Source organism: Phyllostomus discolor, chromosome 5, assembly GCF_004126475.2.
Source record: "Phyllostomus discolor isolate MPI-MPIP mPhyDis1 chromosome 5, mPhyDis1.pri.v3, whole genome shotgun sequence".
NCBI classification, from domain to species: domain Eukaryota; kingdom Metazoa; phylum Chordata; class Mammalia; order Chiroptera; family Phyllostomidae; genus Phyllostomus; species Phyllostomus discolor.
In genome coordinates, this window is record NC_040907.2 from 110383190 (window position 1) to 110395742 (window position 12553).

At 38.6% G+C, this 12553-nt stretch overlaps 1 protein-coding gene across 6 annotated transcripts in view; it reads right to left on the reverse strand.

Annotated features, from left to right (window-relative positions):
• The window catches only part of SHLD2 (shieldin complex subunit 2), a 234068-nt gene that overhangs the window by 43758 nt on the left and 177757 nt on the right, over window positions 1-12553 (reverse strand). For 3 of the 6 annotated variants that reach the window (XM_036026715.1, XM_036026714.1, XM_028512917.2), the window contains one exon: window positions 2547-2852. The exons of 1 other annotated variant lie outside the window; for it this stretch is intronic. In XM_036026715.1, the coding sequence (XP_035882608.1) occupies window positions 2653-2852 (200 nt within the window). In that variant the 3' untranslated portion in view covers window positions 2547-2652. Of the gene's footprint in view, window positions 1-1459; window positions 2853-12553 lie in introns of those variants that run through there. 2 more of the 6 variants (XM_036026712.1, XR_004903366.1) reach the window with 2 other exon arrangements.

Sequence of the window (12553 nt, forward strand, 5' to 3'; positions counted from 1 at the left end):
CCCAGCAAATGTCTGCAGGGTGGATCATGTGTACAACCTTTCCATCCCACTTAAAGATCAGAAACATCCCCCACCCCAAAAAATAAATAAATAAAATAAATCCAATATGTAAGTGGAAATTTAGCACAGATCTCACTAGTGGGGGAAAAGATGAATGCCTCTAATAACTGTTAGAGAAACCATACATTTGGAAAAGCTAAGTTAATATCAAGTATCAATGGTTCTCTGAGATGGGAGAACTAACCCTCTCACCTGAACTATCAGGAGATAAAGAATGAGGTTTACCCAAAATGCCCACCACAGGATTGCCAGATGTAGAACCACTAAATTTGCTGACACTGTTAAGCTACCCAATTGAGTTTTATGAAAATGTATGGAGTACGTAAAATATACTCATTTGTACATCTCAGATAAGGAATACAGCTAGGAGCTGAGGCTCCCCTGATCCCAATAAAATGGGTGGTAAATTCTGGAGATAGATCAGATTCCTCAGAGCAAAAGGAAATAGTTTTCAGCATAAATAAAAGTTCCTGGAAATTTGTTAACCCATGACATACATAGCAAAGGCTGTGAAGAGATATTGGCGTGACCTGGTGTTCTTTGTCTCACTTGAAACAGAAGCAGGGGTGTCCAACATACCACCCGTGGGCCACATGCAGCCCAGGATGGCTATGAATGTTGGCCAACATAAAATCATAAATTTACTTAAAACATTATGAGATTTTTTTGTGATTACATGCCACAATGTATTTAATGTGTGGTCCAAGACAATTCTTCTTCCACTGTGGCCCAGAGACACCAAAAGGTTGGATAACCCTGAAAGGCATCCCAATAGGATGTGAAGAGCCATCTATTCCAGGGGACTATATTTTGGTTGATGCAGGGATTAGGCCACATCTTGGGGACAAAGTAGAGAAGGGCATACTGAAGAGAATAGCTTTTGGTGGACTTATACTGATTATGCAGATTTTACATTAGAACTCCAAATTTGCTCCTACCGTGGTTATGGTTGAAAGCACATAGATTAGAGTACATCAGCTCTGGGCTTGAGTTTCATCACCAGTTGGGTGAATTATCCAGTAGAGTCAACCATTTTGTTTGAATTCCAATATCTCTAGGTACAAAATGGGACAGCTCTTTCTCTACCCATCTTACTGGGTGTTAGATAAAACCTTAGAAATCCTTATCTTTCCCACAACATAATTCACAAAGTTTCTATACCACCTTTTTTTTTTCCAGTCAAAGATCCCTCTGAGGATTTATTGAAAAGTATGGACCCCTCTCCACTGAAAAAAACGAACTTTTAAGTGTATTTGTACTCTCCCACATGTTTTTGCATATTATTTTTTAGAGAATCACAAAACTCCTGAAGTTCATTTGTAGGGGAACCAAGTTTTTAAAAAAGCCTGAATTAGATAAAACAATTTCAATGAACCAAAAGAATTTAACAAAACAGACCTAGTAAAATAGACTTGTTCATTTCATCATGAATTTAATTGTTCAAGCAACATTATTAATCTATGAATTCTCAACATACTCTAAACTTATAGGTTAAATATCACTACATATTTCCTCATTGGTGATTACCATTTCATATGAGCTTCTTCTATAATCATAATGATAAAACAAATTGCTAAATGTTTTTTGGTAAGTAAATTCAGTAAGGCAGTCAAATCCTAGAAGCGAACTGATAATGACTCTCTTCTTCCCTTTATATAAGGAAACATGACCTTGTTTCCTTCATTTTCAATGCTTCTTTATAAAAAGACATGCTTATTTTGAACTTGTCTAAACATAGGCTTATATGCACTAATCCATTATTGTGTAGAGTTATAATTAAGGAAACCACCTCATGTTGATAGTTCATTAAAATCGGAATAAGGGAAAACAGAGTTTGCGAGTAGAGCAGAAAAGCAATTCCTGAGGAAATGGTTTACATCTGCATCCCCAGTACTTAGCATAGTGACTGGAATGTAGCAAGGACGATATAAAGTGAACTTTAATTTCAAAGGGGATGGGTTGCCTTTATTACTAGATCATTTCTCTAGAACAGCAATTTTCAACTGGTGTGTCATAAGAATTTTTAAAACATGCAATACCTGACTATTTAGTCAGGGACACTGATCTCTTTTCTCTTAGATTGTCAAACAAACAAAAAAAATGACAACAGCCAACACAATAGCCGTCTGGTGTGAATAAATCAAAATTATACCTATTTGTCAGATAGACAAAGTCTAGAATTTTTTTGGTGTGTTGCAGAATTTTTGTAATTAGTTAACATGTGCCATGAATTGAAAAAGGTTGAAAATCACTGCCTTAGAAGAAAGGAAAAGACAAAAACAAAAATTCTAACAGAATTTTCTGAGAAAAAAAGTTTTAATTTATATATTTAGATATTTATAAAATATATTTATTTAGCTCTTTATAAAATACAGGGATGGGCAAAAGTAGGTTTATAGCTGTGAGTATATAAAACAGTTTATTCTTGTATATTATATTTTATTTATTTTGCACAGGAACGACTGTAGGCCTACTTTTGCCCACACCTGTATATTTAAAAACCCCAGGCAAAAGCCCTCTCATTCACTTGTTTCAAAAAACAAATCATTTCAGTTGTCTTCCTTAAAGTTCTTGCAGTTTCTTCATCTGGTCTCAGGGAAGGGCATAGGATGCATGCTTTACACCATCAGGAAAAAAATCCAGTAGGGAGAAATCTTGTTGCAATGGGTAGCTGTTTTCATCTAACACAAAGAGGCTTTGCACCTTCACTACACAAGGTGCACCGCCGCCTGCCAGCAGGGAGTGGAACAAGTCTGCTGCAACCATGCCGTAGGTGATCTCTGAGGAAGGGGCTGAGGAACATGAAAACACAAATACACAGCTCTTAGTGTCTTCCCAGTTGACAGAAACACACACACTGAAGGGTTCATTGTTTCCCTTGCTTTCTCAAGTCCCAATTCTACTTTAAATTTCTCCTTTTCTTCCTTCTCTTTCTAGTCATATGTTGCTGAAGTTACTCTAGAATGACAACATGCAATTCCTGCTGATCATGGAGGGAAGTCACAGATAACACACTATTCAAACTGACAGCGTTGCTACTATGGTGCAGCTATTGCTTCTTAAAACAATGGAAGAGCTGAGATTAATTTTTCTTAAATTTAGCCTAAAAAAAAAAAGGGTTTGTCCATTATCAGAAAAGTATTCTTAGGCTTCCAGTCAAGACGGAAGAATAGGTAAACACAGTACTGGCAACCTCCCATAACCACATTAATCTTACAACTAAACCACAGAACAACCATAAATGAGAACCACCTGAAATCTAGCTGAACAGAAACCCTATAACTAATGATATAAGAAGCCACCTAGGGACTGGTAGGAGAGGCAAAGAAACCCCAGGATGTGATGGTACCACACCCACATGTGGCAGTTAAAAATCAGGAAGGATACTTTGGCTGCAGAGGTCCCCTCGGAGGAGAGAGGGTTCCTAGCCCCACGCCCGGCCCCAAGCCCAGAGTTCCAGTGCCAGGAAGAGAAGACCCCATAACTTCTGGCTGTTAAAACCAACAGGGATTGTAGCTGAGGGAGACGGAGGACTTCTAGAGTCACAGATGTTCCTCTTAAAGGGCCAACACAAGGACTTACTTGGACTAACTGCTTCTGAGTTTGAACACTGGGGCCACAGCTCAAAAAGCACCAGGAACATATGGGGAGGAACTGAACTCTATGGCATCAGGGCAAGAACTGGAGAGGCAGCTTTCTCTCAGACAAAAGTGCTAGAAGATACCACTGTTTCTTTTCTGAGCCCTCCCCGCAAAAAGCTGGCAGGTGGATGAAATAGCTGAGTCTCCACCAATGTGGCTAGCACTGTTAGCCCCACCCATCTTGAAGGATCACCCAAGCTATTTCCAGTGGCTTTTCTATACAAATGGCCTGTCTTAGATCAGGCTTCAAACTTTCCTAAAATTTTTCAAACAAGCAGCATCAGGCCTTGGGTGTTCTGTATCTCTTGCTAAGTGGCCCCAGGCCCAGCACTAGTGGCAGATGACCCTGGTTCACAGCTTGGCCTCTTCTGGGCACCTCCAATGCCAGCATAAGTAGCAGCCACCTACAGACTGATATGTAACTCAGTCTGGGTGGTCCTATACAGAACACAGGTGGGAGCTGACCTTGGCCTGCACCTTCTCAAGAGGCCCTAGAGTCAGTACACCCAGTGAAAAGTTTCAGACCATATTGAAGCACCACCACCCAACCATCTCCATGAGCAACACACTCATGGGGTGAACACAGCAGGCACCACAACTCCACTGAAGTCCTGCTCCATGGAATAGACCCCTGTACAGCTGATCTTCCATGGTGGTCACAGCCAGTTCTTGAAGTTAATCAGCCTAGGGGTAAACCCCTCCCATTAATGTGCCAATAGCAATCAAGGCCTGACTGAACAGGAGGGTATACATAGCCCACACAGTGGACACACCTGGAATGCCCAGCTTGGGTGAATAAGAGGGTGTGCCACTGGACTCCACAGGACACCTACAACATTAGGCCACTCTACCAAGCCTGGGAGATGTAGCAGCTCTACCTAATACATAGGAACAAACACAGGGAGGATGCCAAAATGAGGAGACAAAGAAATATGGCCCAAATGAAAGAAGAGAACAAAACTTCAGAATAAGAACTAAACAAAATGCAGACAAGCAATCTATTAGATGCAGAATTCAAAACACTGGTTATAAGGATGCTCAATGAATCTACAAGAAGAGTAGATGAACTTAGACAGGACTTCAAAAGCATATAAAAGGACTTAGAAACTATAAATGAGAAGCAGTCAGACATGAAGGATACATTAACTAAAATGAAGAATAATTTACAGGAAATCAACAGTAAAGCAGATCAAGTCAAGAATCAAATCAGTGATGTGGAATATAAGGAAGCAAAAATATTCAATCAGAACAACAACAAGAAAAAGAATTTTAAAAAATGAGGGCAGTGTAAGGAGTCTCTGGGAAAACTTCAAGTGTACCAATATTCACATCATGGGTGAATACTAAAACTAAACTTCACGAAAACTAAAAATGAATCTGCCTTTTGACCCGGCAATTCCACTGCTGGGACTCTATCCTAAGAATACTAAAACACCAATACAAAAGAACCTTTGCACCCCGATGTTCATAGCAGCACAATTTACAATAGCTAGATGCTGGAAGCAACTTAGATGCCCATCAGTAAATGAATGGATCAAAAAACTATGGTACATTTACACAACGGAATTCTATGCAGCAGAAAGAAAGAAGGAGCTCCTGCCCTTTGCAACAGCATGGATAGAGCTGGAAAGCATTATGCTAAGCGAAACAAGCCAGGCAGTGAAAGACAAATACCACATGATATCACCTTTAACAGGACTCTAAACAACAAAACAAAAAAACTAGCAAAGTATAACCAAAGACACTGAAATAGGGGATAGTCTGACAGTGACAAGAGGGGAGAGAAGAGGGAATTTCAGGGGGGAATGGGTAGGGTTTACAGGAACAAATTTGGAGGACACATGGACAAAAACTAGGGGTAGGTGGTAATGGGGGGGGAGGGGGGAGGGTTGGGTGGGAGGGCTGGAATGGGAGTAGGTGAGAGAAAACTGTACTTGAACAATGATTAAAATAAAATTTAAAAAAAAAAGAACAGTCACAGGGATGAAAAGTACAGCATAGGAAATATAGTCAATAATATCCTAATAACTATGTATGGTGTCAAATGGGTGTGATATTTATTGAGACGATCACTTAATAAATTATATAATGTTTAACTACTGGAGTGTACACCTGAAACTAATATTATATGTGTGTCAACTGTAATTGAAAAATAAAAAATGCTTAAAAAATAATTTGACAAATACTGAAAATGAGAGAGAGAGAGAGACAGAGAGAGAGAGAGAAGTACCCATAACTTCTGGCAAAGAAAACCAGTGGGGATGGTGGCTGAGTAAACAGGGGGCTGCTGGAGTCACAAGCATTCCTCTTAAAGGGACCCACACATGGATTTAGTTGGACTTACTCTGAGCTCCAGTGCTGGGGCAGCAGCTTGAAAAGCCCCATGAACGTCCAGGAAGGAAATGAATTGTTTGGCTTTCAGGTGATGGCTTGGAGGGGCAGTTTTCACCCACACAGCAGTATTGGTAGAGGCTAGTGTTTCTTTGCTGAATCCTCCCCCTGTAGGTGTAGCTGGCGCTACATCTGAATCTACATCAACTTGGCTAACACTGGTCGCCCTGCCCTGGTGATTCCCTAGGACCCTACCAACTCAAGCCACTTCCTGTGGCTTTTCCATACAAATGGCCTATCTTGGCTCATACTATGAACTTTCCTAAAATCTCTCAAAAAGGTTACAAACCGCAAACAAGCAGCATCTGGCCTCAGTGTACCACAGATCTCTTGCCTTTTAAGTGGTACCAGGTACAGCACTACTGGCCAGACTCTTCATGGCTTGGTCTTTCCCGGGCACCTCCAAGCCCAGCACTATCAGTAGCCATCTGCAGATCACTTTGTAGCTCACACTGAGTAACACCAGGTAGGACATAGGCAGTGGCTGACCTTAACCTGCACCTCCTGGGAGGCCCCAGAGCCAGCACACCCAGTGGCCACTTCAGATCACGCTGGAGTACTACAAAACCACCTCTGTGCGCAACACACTCGTCAAACTCACCAGGCACCAGAGCCCTGCTGAAGCAAGTTGTTCTGTGGAGTTGGCCTCTGCACAGTAGCATCCCCACTAGAGTCAAGTCTGGTCCTCTTAGCTGATCACCCTGAGGGGTCTATCCTTCCCACTGATGTGCCAACAGCAATCAATACTCAACTACAACAGGAGGGTGCACACAGCTCACATGGGGACCACAGGTGGAGAGAGCACCAGCTCAAGTGACTCGAGAGGTTGCACCACTGGGCCTTACAGGACACCTACTACACAAGGCCAACCTACCAAGATTAGGAGACTCAGCAATCTACCTAATGCACAGAAACAAACACAGAGAGGTAGCCAAAATGAGGAGACAAGAAACATGTCCCAAATAAAAGAAAAGAAAAAGTCTCCAGAGAAAGAACTAAATGAAATAGCGGCAAGCAAACTACCAGACACAGAGTTCAAAATAATGGTAATAAGGTTGTTCAAGGACTTAATGAGAACTTCAAAAGCATAAAAAGGGGCATAGAAACCATAAAAAAGAATCAGTCAAAAATTAAGCCTAAAATAATTAAAATGAAGAATACACTAGAAAGAATCAACAAATTAGATGAAGCAGATGTTTGAATCAGTGGTTTGGAAGACACCCAATCAAAGCAGCAAAAAGAAAAAAGAATTTTTAAAATGAGGATAATATAAAAGACCTCAGGGACATCAAGCATAACAACATCTGCATCATAAGGGTACCAGAAAGAAAAAAAAAAAGAGAGCAAGGATTTAAAACCTATTTGAATAAATAATAACTGAAAACCTCCTTAACCTGGTGAAAGGAAAAGGCAAACAGTCCAAAAAGCACAGAGTACCAAATAAGATGAACCCAGGAAGGCCCATGCCAAGACACATTATTGAAATGGCATTTGTTACCCACATGTATGTGGGAAAAGAATTTTCAACAAAGGAACCAACAACACATTGAATAAAAGAAACTCCCTTCAATAAATGCTGCTAGGAAAATTGGAAAGCCACATGCAAAAGAACAAAACCAGACTACTGCTTGTCCCCATATACAAAAATTAACTCAAAATGGACCAAAGACCTAAATGTAAGACTGGGAAAAGCCCTGGTTGGTGTGGCTCAGTGGATTGAATGCCAGCCTGCAAACTGAAAGGTCACTGGTTCAATTCCTGGTCAGGGCACCAGAAACAATATTTTACACAGAAGAAAACACAGGAACTATATGTATGGACCTTAGTCTTAGAGAGGGTTTTATGAGTGAGAACCTAAGGCAAGGGAAGGTTAAAATAAATGAATGGGACCATAACAAATTTAAAATCTTCAGCACACAAAAAAAATCACCAACAAAACTAAAAGGCAACCAATGAAATGGAGAAGATATTTGAAAGGGGTTAATATCCAATATGTAAAGGACTTATAAAACCCAACACAAAACAAATAAATAATCCATTAAAAAAATGGGCAAAGGACCTGAACAAACATTTCTCTCAAGAAGATACTAGAGGATACCCCGCCAAAAATGGAATTATCTTCTGGAGGGCAGACCATTGTAATACAGGCTTCCCAGTATTTAGAACACACAGGCTAGGTGAGTGTTCTAAAAACACATCTGTATCAGTGTACCAGCTGGTGTTGTTGTGAGAGTCTGTGTTTGGTTCAGTGAATTTTTTTTTGTTGTTTGAAGATTCTTTCAATCAGTTTGCCTATTTCACAATGGGTGATTTACAAGTACACCTTCCCACACTACCCTAAATGTTCCACAGTTTTTGACCAAAAAATGGCATGACCCCCACACCCCACCCTCCCCATTCACCCAATCTCATGCCTAGTGGCTTTTTTTTGTTTCCCCAAATGAAAAAAGTCCCCAAAGGGAAACATTTTGCTGATGTGGAAGAGGTGAGACACTCTTCCGCATGTCAGAAATGTCAGAAGCACTAACAGACATCAAAATTGATTAGTTCAAAAACCTTTTTGAGCAGTGGGAAAAAATATTTCGGTAAGTATATTACATCAAATGGAGAGTACTTTGATGACTGAAGTTTAAACATGTAAAAATAAATATACAACTTTTTATAAATAAACTCCAGGGTTTTTTGGGTCCCCCCTCATATACATGGTCAACAGATATATGAAAAGATGCTCAACTTCACCAACTATTAGGGAATGCAAATCAAAACTACAATGAGATACCATCTCACATCTATTATAGAACGGTTATAATCAATAGGACAAGTCATAACAAGTGTGGGAGAAGTTGTATGGAATAAGGAACCCTCATTCACTCCTGGTGGGAATGTCAACTTGTACAGCCACCATGGAAAACAGTATGCAAGCTCCTCAACAAATTAAGGATAGAGCTACCATATGACCCAGCAACCTTTCTTCTGTGTATCTCCTGAAAAATTCAAAAACAATTTATTTGCAAAGATATATGCACTCCTAAGTCCACTGCAGTATTATTCATACTGGCCAAAACATGAAAACAACTAAAGTGTCCTTCATTAGATAATTGGATAAAGAAGATGTAGTACATATATACAATGGAATACTATCCATCCTTAAGAAAAGATGAAATACTGTCATTCACAACAACATAGATAGATCTTGAAAATATGCTAAGTCAAGTAAGTCAGACATAAAAGTTAAGAACCATATAATTTCACTCATGTGAGATATAAAACTGAAAGCAACAATTGAACAAACAACAAATGGGCAAAAACTCATAAACACAAACAACAGTATGGTGGTTAGCAGAGGGAAGGGGGGGTGAGGGAATAGTAAAGAGTAAAGAGGTTCTAACATACAGGGGTGGGGAAAAATAGGTTTATGATTGTGAGTACACTGTTCCATTGAGTTCATAAAGCTACTGTGATAATCATAACCTGCATGTCTTTTTCCATGTGAAAAACTGTAGACCTACTTTTTCCCACCCTTAGTAACAGAAGGAGATTTGACTTTGGGTGGTGGGCACACAATGCAATATACAGATGATATATCATAGAATTGTACATTTGAGACCTATATATCTTTTTTAAAAAAACCTTTATTTATTTCTTTTTAGAGAAAGGAGAGGGAGAGAGAGAGAGGGAGAGAACCATCATGTGTGAGAGAAACATTGACCACTTACCTCTTACACTGCCCGAACCAGGGATCAGGCCCACAATCCAGGCCTTGGCTGGAATCAAACCAGTGACCATTTGCTTTACAGGATGATACCCAACCAACTGAGCCATGGGGCCAGGGTGAAATCTGTGTAATTTTATTAACCAAATGTCACCCCAATAAATTTAATTTTTAAATAAAATAAAAATAATAAAATAGCAAAGGTTAAAGATAGAGAATCCTAAAAGCAGAAAGAGAAAAACAGTGATTTTCTCACAAGGGAGCTCCCATAGACTGTCTGCTGATTTCTCAACAGAAACTCTGCAGGTCAGAAGGGATTGGCACAAACTTTAAAATGATAAAAAGCAAGGACTTACAACCAAGATTATCTACCTAGCAAAGCTTCATTTACAATCAAAGGACAGCTAAGTGCCTCCCAGACAAGAAAAAGCTAAAGGAGTTCATCACTACCAAACCAGTATTATGAGAAATGTTAAAAGATCTTTTAAGAAAAAGAAGAAGAAAAATATAAAAATACAAACAATAAAATGGCAAAAAATTCATATCTATCAACAATTACTTTAAATGCAAATGGCATAAATGCTTCAATAAAAAGACACAGGTGTCTGAATGGATAAGGAAATAAGATCCTTACACATGAAGTCTTATTAGAAACTTCAGCCCCAGCTGGTGTAGCTCAGTGGATTGAGCATGGGCTTGTGAACCAAAAGGTCACTGGTTCAATTCCCAGTCAAGGCACATGCCTACTGCAGGCCAGGTCCCTAATTGGAGGCACATGAGGGGAAACCACACATTGATGTTTCTGTCCTTCTCTTTCTCCTTCTCTTCCCCTCTCTAAAATGATAAATAAAATCTTTAAAAAAAGAAACTTCAGATAAAGACACATACAAACAGAAAGTAAAGGGATAGAAAAAGATATTTCATGAAAATGGAAACAAACAAAAATGCTGGGGTAGCATTACTTATTATCAGATAAAATATACTTTAAAACAAAGGCTATAGCAAGAGACAAAGAAAGACCCAGCAATTCCACGATTGGTTATTTATCTGAAGAAACCTGAAACACTAAATCAAAAAGATATATACATCCATATGCTCACTGCAGCATTAATTACAATAACAGTGTTATTTACAATAGCCATGATATGGAAGCAACCTAAGTGTCCATCAGAAGATGAACATATGAGAAGTGGTGCATAAATACAATGGAACATGGCTCAGCCATAAAAAAAAAAGACTGAAATTTTGCCATCTGTAACAACATGGATGGACCTAGAGGGTACTGTGCTGAGAAAAATAAGTCAGAGAGAGAAAGACAAATGCAGTATGATTATGTATATGTGGAATCTAAAAAACAAAATAAACAGCAGAGGACAAACAGACTTATAGGTAAACATACCATTTTGACAGTTTTCAAATGGGAGAGAGTCGGGGGAAAGAGGAAGGGTGTAACAGGTACAAATTGGTAGTTACAGAATAGTCATGGGGATGTAAAGTATAGCATAAGGAATATAGTCAATAATATTGTAATAACTACGTATGGTATCAGATTGACTCTAGTTTTATTGGGATCATCACTAGTAAGCTACATATGTCTAATCATTGGCTGTACACTTGCAACTAATGTAGTACTGTATATCAACTGTAACTGAAAAAATTTCTTTTAAAAACGTACTCTTATATTAACCAGTCTAAAGTTCTTATAGTTGTATAGACATATATTTATTGGTTAGATAACAGAGTCTTGAATCAGTTACTTAATGAATATCAAATCTTGATAATATAAAATACTAAAATTATAGACAGAAATGTCATTGTATTTCTCATTTGCCCTATATTCTTCCTCTTATTTTTTAGGACATCTAATCAAGTTATTTAGCAGGTTGCTCAATGCTAGACCCAAGGCACTATTGACTATGCTCAAACTGTACTAGTTCTCTGACCAACAACACTAGGCTTTCTTGGATTGGGTGTGTGACTCCTGGAGGGCCAATGACATATTTTTTGAGGTGTGAAAATTCTTCATAATAATTAAAGATTTTATATTTTCAATTTGATAATCTAAAAAAAATAGAGATTAGTGATAGTCTGAATGGTCTGATAACCACTTTATAATCAGTTCCCACATTTTCACTATGGTTACAATTTCATTAAATGTCAAGACATATGACTTTAATTGTCTCAGGAATAAACAATACAGATATATACTTGATGTGAGAATGGCACTTCTCTGATAAAATAAAAACTAATTAACATTGTTCAAAAACTGACAAGGTAAGACCAAAAATGCAATAAAGAACATTGAGAAAAGTAATAAAAACAGTCAAAAGAATGATAATTAATAAAGAAATCAAATAAAAAGAACAGAGACTTTCAATTAGATACAGAAAGCTGGAAAGAGCATGGCCCCTGCCTTAACAATCATTAAAAAAGCTGAATAAACTATGAAATCAATTTTTTTAACCAATAAGAGAGTCAAGGTTATGCAGTAGCAGAAAAACAAAAACAAAACAAAAAAACCCCTGAAATACAAGAAGAGATAAAAACAGGAGCACAGGCTTACCTGGGGCAGAGCTCAGAAAAAAGACAAGTCCAAACAAGTAAGGAAGAATATGTTCACATTTTTAATGAATTGCTAAAAGCCAAGGGGAGTTTGCACCCTCATAGGCTATTCTCCACCAGGAACTCACAAGACTGGACAAAGGGCAAGACATCAGAGAAAGCTTCATCATGGTAAAAGCCTGGAGAA